Source organism: Ictidomys tridecemlineatus, chromosome 6 (assembly GCF_052094955.1).
Source record: "Ictidomys tridecemlineatus isolate mIctTri1 chromosome 6, mIctTri1.hap1, whole genome shotgun sequence".
NCBI classification, from domain to species: domain Eukaryota; kingdom Metazoa; phylum Chordata; class Mammalia; order Rodentia; family Sciuridae; genus Ictidomys; species Ictidomys tridecemlineatus.
Genome location: NC_135482.1, coordinates 123,958,950 through 123,977,609, shown reverse-complemented (window position 1 = coordinate 123,977,609; position 18,660 = coordinate 123,958,950). Strand labels below are relative to the sequence as shown.

Genomic DNA, 18,660 nt, shown 5'->3' with positions numbered 1-18,660 from the left:
TTGCCCTGGCCAAAGACAAGATGTTTCAAGTCTCTTGTGACTCTAGGAGATAATAATTTGAAGAAAGTAAAAAAAAAAAAAAAAAAAAAAAAAAAAAAAAACTTTGAGATCTGGAGGTTTCAAAGGATCTTTAAAATAAGGAGCTTGTAAAATGTAACACTGGGGCTAGCACTGTAGCTCAGTGGTAGAATACTTGCCTAGTATGTGTGAGACCCTGGGTTCAATCCCCCACTACCTTAAAGAAAAAAAACACAAATGTTTCTTAAGGTCCCAAAGCAACTTGTGAGTCCTTGAGGACAACCTCTTTGGCCTATAATAGTCAAGGTCTCTCTTACCCATTCATGCTCATGAGTGACAGGGGCTAGGTGGCTAAAGTTTCCTCACCCCCCGCCCCGCTCCATCCCCCAGTGCTGGGGATCAAATCTAGAGCCTCTGCCTGTTAGGTAAGTGCTTTACCACTGAGATATACCCCAGCCCTCCACGTTCCACTTTGGAATTATACATGTTCCCACACTACAGCCATGCAGTCTGTCTGTTATCTGTGGGCCCCTAGAAGCATTTTCTTCAAGGAATGAAGGGACAAGAATACTATCCCATATTTAATTTAAGAAAAAATATTGTGGCTTATAAGGCTTTTGGTAGCTTTTAAGTCACTAGACAAACCTTGCTGCATTGCCAACTATGTCTTTGGTCTAAAAATTTTCCAGCTCTCTCCTAAAATCCCAATTACACCTAACTTCTGTGATTGAACCTGAATTCAAAATGATTATTCCCAAAGCCTCCTTTGCTCTTTCCTTTCAGGTTACCCTGTCACTCACAGCAAAACGAATGGCCAAGAAGAACTGCCTGGTGAAGAACCTAGAGGCAGTAGAGACCCTCGGCTCTACCTCCATCATCTGCTCAGACAAGACCGGAACCCTGACCCAGAACAGGATGACGGTGGCCCATTTATGGTTCGACAACCAGATCTTCGTGGCTGACACAAGTGAAAACCAATCAAGTGAGTTTTCTAGAGGGTTTATTCAGACCCAAATCCATAGACTCAAGCAGAGGGACTGGCTGAGTATAGCAGCCAGTCTCAAACAGGGTGTGAAGGGTGTGACTTGGGCATGACAGGCCCAGCATTCACAGTGACCACTGGTCTTTCTCTGTGTTCCAGACCAAGCCTTTGACCAAAGCTCTGGAACATGGGCCTCCTTATCCAAAATAATAACATTGTGTAATCGAGCTGAGTTCAGACCAGGACAAGAAAGTGTCCCCATCATGAAGGTAAAGCTGCTACAGCTCTTGGTCTAAGCCAGTGCAAGGTCACTTTTTCTGTTCTCTTGGGCACTTGATATAATTTCTCTAACTGTGTGAAGTTTGCACTAGTGAGAGCAGATCCCAACTCATAGACAGACATAAAGTTTTCTTCACTTGAAAATTCTCTTATTCCAGAAAATGAACGTGTCTTTAAGTTGCTTTCCTAACTTTTTTACAAGCTAAGTGAAAATAAGCAAAGTTTTGTTTTGTTTTTATTATATAAACGCCATTCACTAAAGTTTAAAGTGTAATTGAATGGAAATAAAGGGACTGATCTTAATATATAGTCCTCTTGACTAGAATGTGGTGGTAAATGGAGTGCCAAGAATATTGGAATATTGAAGTATAAAATAAACTCTGGGCACCATGGCACATGCCTGTAATCCCAGCAACTCAGGAGGCTAAAGCAAGAGGATTACAAGTTTGAGACCAGCCTTACAACTTAGTGAGACCCTATCTCAGAATTAAAAATGAAAGAGGCATATAGCTCAGTGACAAAATGCCTCTAGGTTCAATTCCCAGTTCTGCAAATAAATAAAAAATAAAGTAAAATAAAACTCTTTTTTCCTCTTTCCCTTTTCCCCATCTTTCTCCCCTTCCTCATTCTCTTCTTCTCCTCCTCCCTCTTCCCGCTTTTCCTTCTCTCTCTTGCCTTCTTACTTCTTCCCTTCTTTATTTTCTCTTTTCCATCTCAGTGAGCCACTGAATCTGTTTTCCTGGCTTTTCCATTTGCCAACTTTTCTTCACTGATCATTCCACTTTCTCGTATTTTTGGTGTGTTTATCACAATACCTTGCATCTAAATAGCTGGACCAACCTCTTCATGGGCTTTGTTGATTCTAGTTAATTCCTTCCCATGCTGTTCATTTTCACATGCCTCTAATTTTCGTCAAATATTGAATGTATCATCACCTAAATTTGCTAAAAATCTTCCTGTGATTCCCTATTTTCTACTTCTTGAGTCTAGATTTCAGCTTGCCTTTCATGGACCTCCAAATCTTGCCACACCTTCTATGTCCAACCGTACCTCCAACACTCACAATGCAACCTTCGCTGTCCACTGTGGTATAGCTCAAATCCTCCAGTCCTCATAAAGCTCGCACTTATTTGAAATTTTGTAGTACTGGTAGGTGACAGCACTGATTTACACTCTTACCACGGTCTTGATTCAGTTATTGATGGTCACATGATAGCCTTGTCTCTTCAGCTAGATGGTAAGCTTAGTCAGGAGACATGTTAGTTCATGTGCTAAAGGCATGTAGGTTCATTAAACACAGTCACACAGGAACCAGAGAATTTGCTATAAATATTTATTTCTTTTGGTTACCAGAAAGTCGTGGTTGGAGATGCCTCGGAAACTGCTCTTTTGAAATTCTCAGAGGTCATTTTGGGTGATGTGATGGAAATTAGAAAAAGAAACCGCAAAGTAGCTGAAATCCCTTTTAACTCTACGAACAAATTTCAGGTGAGTTTTTCCTCACAACTGGCAATATTTGTTATCACTGCAACAACACTTCTACTTGCATGTATTCATTGGTTAACCCACAATTTGAATGATACCTGCTTTTAAAAATAGTCTTTGGGATTCAGGGTCAGAGCATCTGGTAAGCCCAATCCTTTGTTAGCCTCCTTACTTTCCCTGAAATAGAGAAAAACAGAAAGGCAAAGACATGATCAGGGTCTGCTGCTTCTGTAAATGATCCATCTATATTACAAACTGTGTGTGTGTGTGTGTGTGTGTGTATGTGTGTGTGTGTGTTTCAAACACACACCATTTCCACCTTTTGCATAAAGGATACACACAAAGGATCAATGAGAGATGGGAAAAGTGGGTAAAACTAACATTTATTACTTAACTAGTATCCTTACTAGATCCTATGTACCCTCAAGTTTTACAACTCAGTGAACCATGGATCAAAAACAATTGGGAACAAAAAAATTACACAGACTATGTCTTGTCATTATTCCCAAAACAATAGCATGTAGCAGCTGTTTACTTAACATGTATATTAGGTTAGGTAGTATAAGTCACCTAGAGTGCAGAGAATGGACAGATGTGCATAGGTTTTATGCAAATACTAGATCTTCTTTTTTGGAGGGTACCAGGGATTGAACTCAGTAGCACTCAACCAATGAATCACATCCCCAGCCCTATTTTGTATTTTCTAATTTAGAGACAAGGTCTCACTGAGTTGCTTAACATCTTGCTTTTTGCTAAGGCTGACGATCCTCCTGTCTCAGCCTCCCAAGCTGCTGGGATTATGGGCATGTGCCACCATGCCTGGCAAGATCATTTTATATGAAAGACTTGAGCATTTGTGGATTTTGGTATCCCAGGGAGTACTGAAATTAATCCCTTAAAGATAAGTCTGACTCCAAAGTCCATGCATTTTCTACTACACATAGGCTTTGCCCTAAGGAAAATAAGACTCCTCAGATGACTAGTCACATTGTTTTCTGGTTCTAGCCCATAGGCCATTGGTAGGTATTTTCTTTCTAACCACTGCTCAGGAAAAACTTGGCCATCCTTGTTTAATTGTTCTACATTACTCCAGGAATGGCCAACAATCAGCCATCTTCATCTTCCTGTTCAGACAAATGACTCTTTGTAGCCCAAGGTCCTGTTACACATGAGAGAATTCCAACCTAAGATGGAGGGATCAATACTTGGGCTTTATGTGTACAGTGAAGTAGTCATATATTGCTTAATGATGGGGATACAATCTTCTAAGAAATGTGTTGTTAGATGATTTCATCATTGTGCAATCATCACAGAGTATATCTACACAAACCTACTACACACCTAAGTTATATGGTAGAGCCTGTTGCTCCTAGGCTACAAACCTGTAAAGCATGTTACCATGCTGAATACTGTAGGCAACCCCAACACATGTAAGTACTTGTGTATTTAAACATATCTGAATGGTAAAAATATTAGGCAGTAAGAAATTTTAGCTCCATTATAATCTAAGGGACCATTATGATATATGTAGTCTCTCCCTGACTGAAATATCATTGTGTGGCACATTGTGTGGCATACTATGTATAAATAGGATAACCATATGTTTATAGAAAATTCAGATGATTATCTATCCACCTTTGTTTGGATGAAATTTAGGCTTGATGAAGAACTATTTGTGTCACAAACATCTTCTTTGTGGATAGTAGCTAGTCATGGTTAGCTAACTAAACAACTAACAAAAATGTATATGATATTAAAGCAGGAAATTATCTCTTATTTGAAACTTAAGTGAAAATAGAAGGAGTAATGATCATAAGATAACAGCAGTACTGGTAGCTAGTTTGTGCTAATTTCTACATGTATTCAATCATTCTTTTTCATAATGACTTTACAAGATAAGTAGAGGATGAGGAAATTAAGGTATAAAGGATTGGAACACAGCTAGAGAGGGCCAGAGTCAAGATTTCAAGCGGGGCTAGGTAGTCCAACCTGGAAAAGTCAAGGTTAGGTGATCTTTTAAGCAGAAATAAGACTCAGAATGTTCCTGAGGTGCCATCTACCATGGCAAAGGCATTTTCTGCCATGAGAAATGAGAGCAGGTTCCATGAGGCCTCATGTATAACACATTGGAGTAGAAAGTGAAGCTGGGATCAGAAAGGGGGAAGAGGGCCTATGTGAGCTCCCACTGTAAAGGTCAGCCCAGGTCAATATTGGGGGCCATTAGTACAACACTGTATACAGAGCTTTAGACATTGTGGCATTGAAGTTCAATATGTATCATTCAATGGAAGCAAAGAAAGTGGAAAATCTGTATCTTATTGATCTTGGAATAGCCATACTCCAAACAGACTGTCCATGAGAATTGTTTTTTAAGTCATCATCTCTTTCTAAGTTGCTTAGGGCCTTACTAAGTTTCTTTGCTGAGGCTGGCCATGATCCTGTGACTCTCCTGCCTCAGCCTCCTAGGTTGCTGGGATTACACCACACCCTACTCCATGAGAATATTGTTTAAGGCACATTGGAAAATTAAGAAAATGCTTCATAGTTTTCTATAAAGATGAATGCATGTAATTGAAAAGATTATTCTTTACATCCTCCATGATTCAGTACAGGTACTCTAGAACCTGCTAGCTTGGGTTTAAATGCCAGCCCAGTACCTACTCATATGTGAACTTGAGCATTATCATTGAACCTTCTCTGAATCTCAGTTTCCACCTTCACACATGGTGATAAAAATAGTGCTTCAGGGCCTTAGGGTTTTTTGTTAGTTTGCTTGCAGTGTTAATGTTTGAACCTGGGGCTTCGTGCATGCTAAGCAGATGCTCTGCCAGCGAACTATAACACCCGCCCTGCCACATCTTTTGGGAAATGACAGTGATAATAGTTGGGAGTATTTTTTGATTTGAGTTGGGTTGGGTTGGGTTTGGTTGGTTGCTTGCTGTTGCTGTTGTTTTAATGTCTTTACTTGACCACAAGGAAAAATAATAATTTTTAAAAGCTGGCAACCTATTTGCCTTCTATCATTTCTTTTTCCAATTGAACTCATCTTTAATATCTCTGAGGCCAAGATCTATTGATGTGGAATCAATTCTTGAACTCAAAATGGTAGCATTTTTCTTTGTATTTTCTACCAAAGACTGCAAATTTCAAAAGCTACTTGGGGCTTGGGGAGCAGAGTTTCCTGAAGCCAACTACAGTGGCACACACCTATAATTTTCCAGCAACTCAGGAGGATATGGCAGAAAGATCACAAGTTCCAGGCCAGCCTCAGCAATTTAGCAAGGCCTTAAGCAACTTAGTGAGACCCTGTCTTAATATAAAACATAAAAAGAGATGGGGATAACCTGGGGGTAATGACACACACCTGTAATCCCAGCAACTTGGAAGGCTAAGGCAGGAGGATCACAAGTTCAAGGACAGCTTCAGCAATTTAGAGAAGTCCTAAGCAATTTAAGAGAAATCCTGTCTCAAAATACAAAATAAAAAGGGTTGGGGTTGTAGCTCAGTGGTAAAGTGCACCTGGGCTCAATCCCTGGTACCAAAAGTGGAGGTGCTAGGGATGAAGTTCAGTGGTAAAGTACCTCTGGGTTCAATCCCCAGTACCAAAAAAGTAAATTAAAAAAAAAATTCCTGCTGCTCCCAGAGCTCAGGTCTGAAAGATACTTATCTGCTCACCAGAGGCTGGGAAAGATGGTAAGACACAGAGATTCTGAACTTCAGACTCTCAAGAGCTCCCTGGGAGAACTTGTTCCAGAAGGAGAGCCACATATGGCCTCCTTAATGCAGTCGTGTCTGTCTGAAAGACAAGCTTCACTTAGTTTGGAATCCAACTCACTGTGCCCCTGTGAGCCAGGGTCAAGTCTAGGATTCTGCATATTAATTGAACACAAAAATAAAAAGGATAGGATATGCCTGGGGATGTCATTATTCCTCTCCCTCCTTTATACTTTAAAGACACATGGAAAGAAAGGAGTGTGTTTCCCCCTTCTTGTCCTATTATTAGTTGGAAGAGCCATGGTAAAGATGCTTTATCTATCAAAAATCAGAAGGGCCATGGTAAAGATGCTTTATCTTACAATTCATGACCTCCCAGCTCTCCATACATGAGACAGAGGACCCCAACGACAAGCGCTTCCTCATGGTGATGAAAGGGGCTCCCGAGAGGATCTTGGAGAAGTGCAGCACTATAATGATCAATGGTCAGGAGCAGCCACTGGACAAAAGCACCGCTGCGGAATTCCATACAGCCTACATGGAGCTGGGTGGGCTGGGCGAGCGTGTGTTGGGTGAGTACAGGCCACGGACCCCTGTCCATCTCCCAGGAGGTATGGAATAGGCGGCCTCATGAGCTAACAGTAGTGTGCTATCACATGGGTCATATAGTCATATAAAGAAGGACACAAAAGGCTAGGGCTATACCTCAGTGGCAGAGCACATTTGTGAAACACTGCCTCTCATGTTTGATCCCCAGCACTGCAAAAAATATACACATATATGATAAACAGGATGTAACATATAAAAATGTGATGACACCAAGGAGAATGGAGTCACTTGTAGACAAGCAAAATCAAAGACTTTATGGAAAGAGTCACATTTCAAAACTGGACCTTGAATGGTGGTATTCAGAGAGGTGGGGGAGAGTATCCATGTAGAAGAAACAACAAAGGCCAAGCAGAGGTAGAAAGAGAGAGGATTTATGCATGCAGGATGAAGCTACCCAATTCCTACAGACCTGCAGGGTAAATGAGATGGTGCAGGTATGTGAAGAAGGGCTGGAAAATAGATTGGAGATCATGATATGGAGCCCTTGAATATGTTGCAAAGAATTGGGGTTTCATCCTGCAGTGAGTAAAGAACACCCTAGTCTTGAAGCAAGGGGGAGCTGGTTAGAGTTAACAATACTTCTTAAGGATAATCTTTGGTGGTAGTAAGGAGACCTACACAGGAGGTGACTGTACTCATTCAGGTAAAAGGGGGTGGGAATTTGAGGCAAGGTTACAGGAATGCAAAGGAGAGGTCAGGTGCCAGAGCCTTCGTGGAGGCAGAATGGTTAAGATTTAGTAATAGATTAGACAAGAATACTGACAAAAAATGATTTAGCCTTCCATTTCGCAAGTAGGATTAAAAGTAATGCCAGTAACTGAGATAGGACATGTTAGTGGTGGAAGGAATCTTAAAAATAGAGCCACTGTGGTAAATGAAGGGGTTTCATGGGAGACAATGTGGTTCATTGTCAGAATCAAGGATTGACCAAATGGCACCTCCTGTTCAGAACCACATAATGATGAATTCAAGGAAACAGAAGCTCACAGTTGAAGGATAAGGTTCATTAATCACAGGAAAATGTTTACCAATAGATGTGGAATCCATGGAATGTGTTTCTAAAAGGTATATGAGTTTGTAAAGCAGATAAAGTATACAAATGAGCTGTTAGTGATTTAAGTATGCCCTCAGTAACCCACAGCACCAAGTAATCTTTTCAACACAGGGTTAGTCCCTATCTGATAGAGTCACTCCAAGATCCTCATGTTTGACCACTCGAAGTCTGGTTTACTGAAGTGTGTAAAGCAGCGGGCCATGCTGAGAACTAATTTGGCGTAAAAGCCAAGGAAAGGGTCACCCAAATATAGGTCACCAGATACAGGAATGCCTTTCTACCCCAACCTGAGACAGGCTAATGCCTAGGAGACAAGGATGGGTCTACCCCCATTTCTAATGGCTTTTCTCTTGTACTGTGTGTGTGTATGTGTGTGCGCGCACCCGCGCGTGCGCATGCTGGTGGTGCTGAGATTGAATGTGGGGCCTCACACATTCTAAGCAGGCACTCTGCCACTGAGCTGTACCCCAGCCCTCTTGTACTTATCTTAATGAAGGACTAGACTTCTTAACACTCCCCTGAGTTCTTTCCTCATTTTGTGCAGTAGCATGTATTGGTTTCTCTATAGAAAATGGCCTTCCAACCCCTGGGAAATCTCTCCTGACTCTCTAGATATCTGAAGTGTTGCTCTACTCTGCAATCCATAGCATGTCTTTTGATGATTTGTCTCTTTAGTGCTCTGTTGGCCCACTAAATGGAGACATCAGAATAAAATGCTATCCATTTTATTTGTCTTGGTCTTTATATCTCTAGAACATAGCATAGAACCAATTGAGCACACACTAAATTATTTTTGAATGAAATGTGTCTTTCCTAAAGAAAACATATATTATGGAATTGAAGGATTTAAATGATTCTGGTATATGACTACTTTATTGGTAAAGTAGTCAAGGATTGATAATGTATCCACATGTTTGCCCTTTCCTTTTATTGTTTTTGTTTGTTTGTTTTTGGTACTGAGAATTTAACCCACACACTCTACCACTGAGCTACATGCCCCTAGGCTCCCTTTCCTTTTGTCATTCCTTATCCAGTTTCATTGACTTCCAAATTCATGTCCATTCCAGGTTTCTGTCATCTCTACCTGCCAGCAGACAAGTTTCCAGAGACCTACTCCTTTGATATAGACACCATTAACTTTCCTACCTCCAACCTCTGTTTTGTGGGGCTCTTGTCGATGATAGATCCCCCTCGGTCTACTGTGCCAGATGCAGTTACCAAATGCCGGAGTGCAGGGATCAAGGTGGGAGTTATTTTCCTGATTCAAAAAGCCCTCCATTTATGTTGCAACACTTTATCAGAATATTGTTGTAGCATATGGTCAGTATTTAGGTCTACTCAAGTAAATGTCATAATCCCCCCTTTTTGAGTCCCTATCTTCACTGTGTTCAGATTTCAGTAACTATCTCATAAAAGCAAAATTATTGTATCTACGTGGAATGAACCACCACAGAAACTATGGCAAGAAGAATCTCCCAGTGCCATGAATTAACCATGTCTTGCCCTAGACCATGATAGATAATAAAAGATTTTACTAGTCTTGAGGTTTAGCCTCCATAATCCATTTATTGTTATGATATTTAAGCCAAAATATGAATTATATTACCATACTACCATATTAGTATCAAGACTGCTGAAACTGCTCAGGGCTGTCTCAAATAGACATCTATAGGCCTCCTCACAAATAAAGTGACATGGAAGTAGAAGAGTGTCCTCCAATGTCAGAGGAAGAAATCTAAGAAGCCCAGGAGCAAAGGTAGACTCAATGGGATCAGTGTGTCCTTCATAGTACTTGTATCTTAGATCAAAATTGTCCATAGGGAAAACAATAGCTATTGCTAACAATATTCTACCTAGTCCTGGCAGAGTAGGTGACATGGAACCATTGTCCCTACTTTGGCCAGCCAAATTCCTCATTATCCACAAGTCATTGTTATCTGTGTTCTAGGTTATTATGGTTACAGGTGATCATCCCATCACAGCCAAAGCTATTGCCAAGAGTGTAGGGATTATTTCAGCCAACAGTGAAACAGTGGAAGACATTGCAAAACGCCTCAACATTGCTGTGGAGCAAGTTGACAAACGGTAAGCACAGAACCAATATCACAAGTTCTTAACCCATGGGGTCTTTTTTGGTTCTGGAGCAGATCACCTTTTTGCCAAACACTATCTCAGGGTAATGCTGGACTGATTTGATGTATAATTCACATATTCATTCATTCATTTCAATTTTTATTATGCATCTGTGCCAGGCACTCTATTGATACCATGAGAATGAACCTTGATATGTATTCTTTGTCTGAAATTTCAAAATTCAATGAAATATAGCATGTGTAGCTTAACAACAGGGAAAAGTTCTAAGAAATGCAGTTTTATCATTGTATAAACCTCAGAGTATACTTGAGTCCAGGAGTTCAAGACTAGACTGGGCAACATAGCAAGACCTCATCTCAAAAAATTAAAATTATAGGATTATACATTTTCATACAAATTGCCACACTGAACAGCAGAATGAAGTGAATACTTTTGTGAATGTTTTATTTTATCCCCTTCTTTACCTCTGACTTTATGAAGATATAATAATATAGTCTGGCAGCTGTAAAAGGGCAAGAAAACATTCTTTCCTTTCCACCTCACCTTGTTGTATTTTACAAGCAGTTATGTAGACTTGTGGTTTGAGTCAAGTGCTAGAATTGCAGTATTTAGCACCAAGAGGGGAAAAACAAAATTTGAAAAACTAAAAATTTACATAAACTTAAAGAAAAAGGCATATTTGAGATTTGAAGGCTAAAATGTGGAGCTTTAGTCGAGAGAAACTGAGGTGAGAGATGCCTATTCCTACAAGGAAGATCTGTGCAGTCCTTGGGGCAGTGGAGGTATAGGGTCTCCATTTGGTAGGCTGGGGAGGAGAGCCAAGAGGAGGTAAAATTCAACCGCTCAGGCCACACACACTGGCCTTCCTGACAATCCAAGTTAAGAATTCTAGAGTCTGCCAGGACCATGGTAGAAAATTCCTAAGGAATTTAGCTAAGGAATGGTACAGCCAAATATTTATAATCAAGAATCCCTAAAGTCAGATTCATTGGCACAGGCCTGAAACCCCAGACACTTAGGAGGCTGAGGCAGGAGAAGTTGGAGGCCAGCCTCAGCAACTTAGTAAGACTCAGTTTCAAAATAAAAAAATTTTAAATCCTTGTTATAATATCTAGCTGGGGTTACAGGTTTATGTCACCATGCCCTGTAGAACCTTATTTGTATAGTCAGCAGACAATAATTTTGCTCAAAGAAGACTTCCTGGGGCTGGGGATGTGGCTCAAGTGGTAGCGCGCCCGCCTGGCATGTGCGAGGCACTGGGTTCAATCCTCAACACCACATAAAAATAAAAATAAAGATATTGTGTCCACCTAAAAATAAAAAATAAAAAAGACTTCCTCCTACAGAGCACATTGCACACAGTAGCCTTCTATAAACCTGAAATAACAGCAAAGAATTATTACCTATGTGTATTGATACAAGAGAATTTCAGGACCCATTTTTAATTTTTATTTTATTTATCTATTTATTTATTTATTGTGGAGTTAGGAACTAAACCCAGGGCCTCATTCATTATAAGGAAGAACTCCACCACCCTGAACAGGCAGATTTTTGACTTTGCTTTTCCTTGCCCACAACCCCATGAAGCACCACTTCCTGTCCATTCCTGCAAAGAAAAGGCTACTTGGCATTTGATTCCTAGGATACCAGGAAATGGCCTTATTTTTTAGCCTCAGTTTACTATTTTGAAATGGAGACCAAAGTGTCCCTAGTACGTATCATTAGTAAGACCTCACTAGACATCAAGTGTCAGAGATGTTATATTCTATGTGATGACATTAAAGAAGCTTACTGTTGGGCTGGGGATGTGGCTCAGCGGTAGCGCGCTCGCCTGGCATGCGTGCGGCCCGGGTTCGATCCTTAGCACCACATACCGACAAAGATGTTGTGTCCACCGAGAACTAAAAAATAAATATTAAAAATTCTCTCTCTCTCTCTCTCCTCTCTCACTCTCTCTTTAAAAAAAAAAAAGAAGAAGCTTACTGTTACCCATAACAGTGTTTCAACCTAAGATCTGGTTTTGTGCCTCACTTACTTTCTTCTGGCCCTTGTAGGGATGCTAAAGCTGCTGTGGTGACTGGCATGGAGCTGAAGGATATGAGCCCAGAACAGCTGGATGAGCTCTTAGCCAACTACCCAGAAATTGTCTTTGCCCGAACATCCCCTCAACAGAAGCTGATCATTGTGGAGGGTTGTCAGAGGCAGGTGGGTGGATGACTGACCAAATCCATCCTGTCCATGGGCAAATGCAGAGCAGAGATCAGGTGGGCTGACACCCTGTCCTCTTTGGAAACCCTCTCATGGCCACATATTCTCCATCTCTCTGCATTTTATCATGAGTACCTGGGGTTTCTGACAGCCAGGCATTTGCACTGTGGTAGGTGTGGATGTAGAAAATTTAGAAGTATAAAAATATATCACAAAATATGTGATACAGTCGTGCCTTAATATCCCTGGGGATTCTTGAGGACTTTTTATCATTTGCACCTACATACTTCCCATATACTTTAAATCTTTAGATTTCTTCAAATACCTAAATACAATATAAGTGCTATGAAAATAATCTTATACCATATTGTTTAGGGAACCATGACAAGAAGAGATTCTATGCATGTTCTGTTTCCAATATTTTCTATTCTCAGTTGGTTGAATCTGCAGATATGGAACCCATCAGTATGGTGGGCCAACTATGCAAGACACCTCTGTTTACTTGTCACACATATTGGTTTTTGTTTGGTTTTGTTTTTTTCATGTAAACACACCTTGTTTGGAGCTCCTTGATCTTGTTTCTGAGATTTCCCATCTTTATTTTTCTTCCCAATGGGCCCTTCATTTGAGCTCTAATAGTCCTTACAGCTCAAATTGAAAGGCAGGCCATGTTTTTCTTATTCATCCTATGGCCCCTTAGACCTACTCTGTCTCATTTTTTCACTGGGTACCCATAGGATGCAGTTGTTGCTGTGACAGGAGATGGAGTAAATGATTCTCCAGCTCTAAAGAAAGCAGACATTGGGATTGCCATGGGGATAGCAGGTTCTGATGCTGCCAAAAATGCAGCCGACATGGTCTTGCTGGATGACAACTTTGCATCTATAGTCACAGGAGTGGAGGAAGGTGAGTGAGAGTCTCGGGGTGTCTTCCCAAGGACTGGAGTTGCCTGGGGGACTAGAAGCAAGTCCTATAATGAGACATCTTTGTCTAGGCCGCCTGATTTTTGACAACCTAAAGAAGACTATTGCGTATACCCTGACCAAGAACATTGCTGAACTTTGCCCCTTTTTGATCTACATCATTGTTGGGCTCCCTCTTCCCATTGGCACCATCACCATCCTGTTCATTGACCTGGGCACAGACATTGTAAGTGGCACTAAAAGGAATAGAGTCTGATAACCGCCCCAGGGGATATAAAGTTCAGGGTTGTTTCTTTCAAGGGCCATGAGATAGACAATAATAGTCAGTGCTCTTAAACTTCCCTGCAATGGGTTCTGAAGTTCTGCATTACTAACAAGCTCTCAGGTGACACCAGTTCTGCTAGTCCACAGACCACACTCCAAAGCAAGAGACTTAGGACATTTGCCAAGTGTTTGGAAATTAAAACCACTTCACTCTGGGGATGTAACTTAGTGGTAGAGTGCTTGCCTCGCATGCACAAGGCTCTGTATTCAACCCCAGCCAAAATAAATAAATAAATACCACTTTACTCCATATAGAACTTTTCAAGAAAAGAGTCTTGGGGTTAGGGATGTAGTTTAGTGGTAGAGCACCTCTCACCAAAAAAGACATGAGTCTTGACCCTCCAAAAAATTATGCCATTGATCAGATCCAGTCCAAATGTCCCTCCCTATTTGGGCAAGGTAAAATAACCACCCAAGTAAACAGTTCCTGTCTTTGTTAGTTAAGGGGCCTCCATATCAGATTCTTTATCTATACACACAGTACAAAGGAACAATTATTAAGACTTATGAAGCTTTATCCAACAATACTGCCACCTAAATCTTCCCATCTTCCAGTATGTATCCATTTAAACAAAGCTTTGTGAAAGTCCCCTATGTGAGTCTGACTTACTGAGACAAGAAGAAACAGCCACAGAGAAAAAGCTAGATGCACAACACAAAATAGGCCTGTAAATTGCCTCCTTCCTCATCTCATTCTATATAGTACTCAAGTATAATACCTGCATCTCAGAGAAACTAGAGATGTCTTTACCTTTGGGGGTAGTCAAGGTCCCCACAGTAGATAGATCATTTTCCAAGCCCTTTAAGTTTGTTCATTTTTCTCTACTGCAGTGGTTCTCCAAGTGTAATACTTGTTAGAAATGCAAATTCTCTGATCCAAAACTTGACTTCCTAAATCAAGAAGTCTGGAGATCGTGTCCAAGAATCTTGTCTTTTAACTGGTCCACTGTGGTGGGACCTGTGAGAGGACCAATATTCTAGCATATTGCTTTGGGATCTAGCTGCACACCAAAGGGGGAAAGGTGGTACAGGAAATTGTCCCTGGAGAGGAAAAGTAGTTTATGATTTATAATAATAATTGTTTAGAACTAATTATAATATTTAACAATGATTATTATTTAGAACTATTATTTAGAACTAATTACAATATTAAACAATGATTATTATTTATAATAATCATTGTTTAGAACACATTATGTAATGATGAAAAATAGAATGATTTTTTAAAGCCAGCTCTTCTTAAAACCATACAGTCTGAATTCCAACTGTTGCCTCTATTGCCTGCACCCTGAATGGACTAGTTCCACATCCCCACCACCACCATTTAGCAGACCCCTACCTTTGCTAGGCCTTAGCTATTACCATCACTTTATGGGTAGACAGAGCATTCATTCCAGTATTAAGCTTCCTGGGCCTTCTCCCCCTTTAGATCCCCTCCATTGCCTTGGCATACGAGAAAGCTGAAAGTGACATTATGAACAGGAAGCCTCGCCACAAGAAGAAAGACAGATTGGTAAACGAGCAACTTGCCATCTACTCTTACCTGCACATTGGTATGATGAGGGAATTTCCTCCTTGTCACACAGGGCCCTCCCTAGAAAATTCATTTGAGTCCTAGGCACAGGAAGAATGTGTTTTTTCCTTTGGGGTGGGGTTGGATGGCAAGAGAGGCTGAGAGGAGTCCCAGGACAAGCAAGGTAATTCTCTGAGGTCATCATATGTCTGTATCTCTTACTCCTTCAGGTCTCATGCAAGCCCTGGGAGCTTTCCTTGTATATTTCACTGTCTATGCACAAGAAGGCTTTTGGCCCACCTCTCTCATTAACCTACGGGTAGTATGGGAAAAAGATGATATGAATGATTTAGAAGACAGCTATGGACAGGAATGGGTAAGTTGAGAGCTCTGCCATCATCACTTAGTTATTACCTCCTTCCAAAGCCCTTCCTGAACCAAGATAGAACCTTTATTTTCCCAAACAGCCTTGAAAGAAATTTTAGAAGCTGCTTAGTTAATCGTGTTGGTGGTTCCTCACTGACACTGGTTTAGCCATTGCTGAGACTTAGCCACATTTCTCAAACTAAACCAAAAGTTCACTTTTTTAGTTAGCTTTGTCAATGGTGCACAAGTACAACTAGTCCAACAGTTGGGCCAAATAAGTTTCTATCTTTTTCTATTTGCCTGATTCAAAGAAAAAGATATTTCTTTCCAAACACAAGGAGGTCGTCCACCCTCAATCTGGCTGAGTTTGGGGAAGGAGTCAAGCTTTATAGAAGGGCAGTGGAATCCCCCTGAAATTCCCCCTCAAGGCCTCACATCTCATCTTTCGCTGCCCATTGACAGACAAGGTACCAGAGGAAATACTTAGAGTGGACAGGATACACAGCCTTCTTTGTTGGCATCATGATCCAGCAAATAGCAGATCTGATCATCAGGAAAACTCGGAGAAATTCTATCTTCCAACAGGGGCTCTTCAGGTACTTCCTATCCCTGACCTCATATATATAACCCACCTATGGCCATACTGTAATGCACAAGGTGCTGACTCCAGTGGCATGGTCTGCTGGGTACATGACATGGAGCCACTGGGATTCAGAATCCATTTGCTTTTGTGTGTGTTGCAGAAATAAAGTCATCTGGGTGGGAATCGCCTCACAGATCATCATCGCACTGATCCTATCCTATGGCCTTGGGAGCGTCACAGCCCTGAGTTTTACTATGCTTAGGTGAGTTTGGCTTTAACAGCATAGAGCAAAGAGCCAGCCCCTGTTCTAAGTTGTTCTAAACAAACACTAGGATTCTCACCAGCTCCTCCCAACAAAGTCTTTCCAAAGAAGTCAAACTGATCCCATGCTCTAAGAGCCCAGCCCTTGACCTACCTATTTTCCAAAAGAAGAAATGGGTTTTTCAGGCCTCACTAAGTCATCTCCACCCTCATCCAACAGGTTGTGTCAAAGGCAGATGTTGCTTTTAGCAGTTATAGTAAAGGTTAAAATAAGGAGTTTTCCAGGTCTATGTTGTGTGATTCAGTGGATTTGTAATTCTTTTTAGTAAGGTAAGGAAAATGAAGATGAAGCTGCCCTACTCATTGGCCAGGGACTGGACTATCCCTTTGAATAAACTAGGGCTCATCTTCCTCCTCTCTGTTTTCAGGCCTCAGTATTGGTTCGTGGCTATACCACATGCCATCTTGATTTGGGTGTATGATGAAGTGCGAAAACTCTTCATCAGGCTCTACCCTGGAAGTGAGTAATGATGTGGTTTTCTCTCTCTCTCTCTCTCTCTCTCTCTCTCTCTATCATATGCTGGGGATTGAATCCAGGGCCTCATGCATGCTAGCAAGCTCCCTACCATTAAGCTATACCTCTGGCCCAGCAATATGATTTTTTAACCTCTGTACCTCTTTCCACAGGCTTTCCATTTATTTATTAATTTTTTCTACCTCTACAGGCTGGTGGGATAAGAATATGTACTATTAAGACCACATCACTCTCCACGTTTCCCAGTAGCATATTGGGAATATTCTTCATCTTCTGGCTACTCACTGGGAGATCTCTTGCAGTACGGACATCATCAAATCTCAAGAGAGACTTTCATATAGAAAACTATGTGAAACATACTCATGTTTTGTACTTTAAAAATCTGATTCAACTGTTTATATAGAATTTTCATCTCTATCTCAATCTCCTTAATTTAAAATATATGAACTTTTAGGTAGTGGTATAAGGAAAAAACATGTTTATATGTATATAAAGTTCCCTGTTAAATAGTCTAGTGTAACCCGGTATCTGCTGGGGTCTGCCTTAAACCAGGATAGAATTATTCAAACCTCACTCACTCACCCTATAAAGGCACAATGACACCCCCCTTCCGAGATTTCTGTGAATCCTACCAAGAACATATGCTCATGGTCACCATGCTCGCAAAAGGTTAACTTAGCTGAATGTTTGTGGGAGGTCAAAGTGGTGGCATACATCACAGCAGCACAGATGACCTCAGTTTTGACTCTGAGATCTCCTTCAGTTGGTGACAGTTTCCCTGGCCTTGTCACCCTATCCTGCCTCCTGTCACCTTCTCAGCCCTTTCATGTCCCACCCAGAACCCTCTCTATCATCTCCTCCAAACCAAAGCTCCAAGTCCATTTTGTATATCCTAACTCAGAATTCTCAACTCATCAAAGGGAACTTTATTTACCAGGATTAAACCTCAGCAGAGACCACTGTGGATTAAATAGTAATATTTATTTCTTAAAAAACAGCCTCCAAACTCTCTGGCAATGATTTTATGTCAGTCATGTTTTGGTTGTAATTTAGATATATTCATGTGTGACTCACATCATGTTAACAGGTCTGAAGAGGCCTTATTTTTTTAGTAAAAAAATGTTTTCTAAAACTAGATCTCATTGTGGTGTTCTAATTTGAGTTTTTCTAGGATGCAGAGCACAGTTCACAAAAAAGATGCAATGTGATTTCCTTTTATTTATTTAGTTTTTCTCGCTCTTTCCAATCATTTTACTTATCCATGGAAGGTAAGATTTTCCTTCTGAACATTTTCTACATATACTTGCACTCTAGCCTGTGCTTCCATGCTGCCCACAACTCTTAGTCAAGGCTCATTTCAGCAGTGGCACCCTAGGGAAAGTCATTTTCACAGCCTTTTCATCCATCACATACCCAGAACTAACTGATTTGATCGAGCCTAAAAATTATATTTGGTTAAACTCTTTTCTAATGGTCTCTCCCCTAGTCTTCGACAGGAGGGCATCTGCTGCTGATGGCTCTAGGCTGATAGCTCTGGAACTGGGAAAGGGAAACTTAGAAACACATGTTCTCATGATTCACTTTTAGGAACATGAAAGAAGTAAGGGAGCCATCATAATTTTATGTAAATAGATTATAATGTCCAATGTGTATTGTGTTAATGGTGACATTAAGCTAAAATAATGTCACCATTCTCATGGCTCTTAATCTCT

General features: G+C 40.8%; 1 protein-coding gene across 1 annotated transcript in view; it reads left to right on the top strand.

Moving 5' to 3' along the window:
* The window catches only part of Atp12a (ATPase H+/K+ transporting non-gastric alpha2 subunit), a 30,360-nt gene extending 12,328 nt beyond the window's left edge, over positions 1–18,032 (top strand). The window contains exons 9-23 of the mRNA XM_078015743.1: positions 802–1,000; positions 1,160–1,269; positions 2,633–2,767; positions 6,858–7,050; positions 9,209–9,384; positions 10,090–10,226; positions 12,290–12,440; positions 13,181–13,349; positions 13,438–13,592; positions 15,120–15,243; positions 15,434–15,579; positions 16,032–16,165; positions 16,313–16,414; positions 16,842–16,933; positions 17,139–18,032. Coding sequence (XP_077871869.1) covers positions 802–1,000; positions 1,160–1,269; positions 2,633–2,767; positions 6,858–7,050; positions 9,209–9,384; positions 10,090–10,226; positions 12,290–12,440; positions 13,181–13,349; positions 13,438–13,592; positions 15,120–15,243; positions 15,434–15,579; positions 16,032–16,165; positions 16,313–16,414; positions 16,842–16,933; positions 17,139–17,167 — 2,052 coding nt within the window. The 3' untranslated portion in view covers positions 17,168–18,032. The remainder of the gene's footprint in view (positions 1–801; positions 1,001–1,159; positions 1,270–2,632; positions 2,768–6,857; positions 7,051–9,208; positions 9,385–10,089; positions 10,227–12,289; positions 12,441–13,180; positions 13,350–13,437; positions 13,593–15,119; positions 15,244–15,433; positions 15,580–16,031; positions 16,166–16,312; positions 16,415–16,841; positions 16,934–17,138) is intronic.
* The last annotated feature ends 628 nt before the right edge of the window (positions 18,033–18,660 follow it).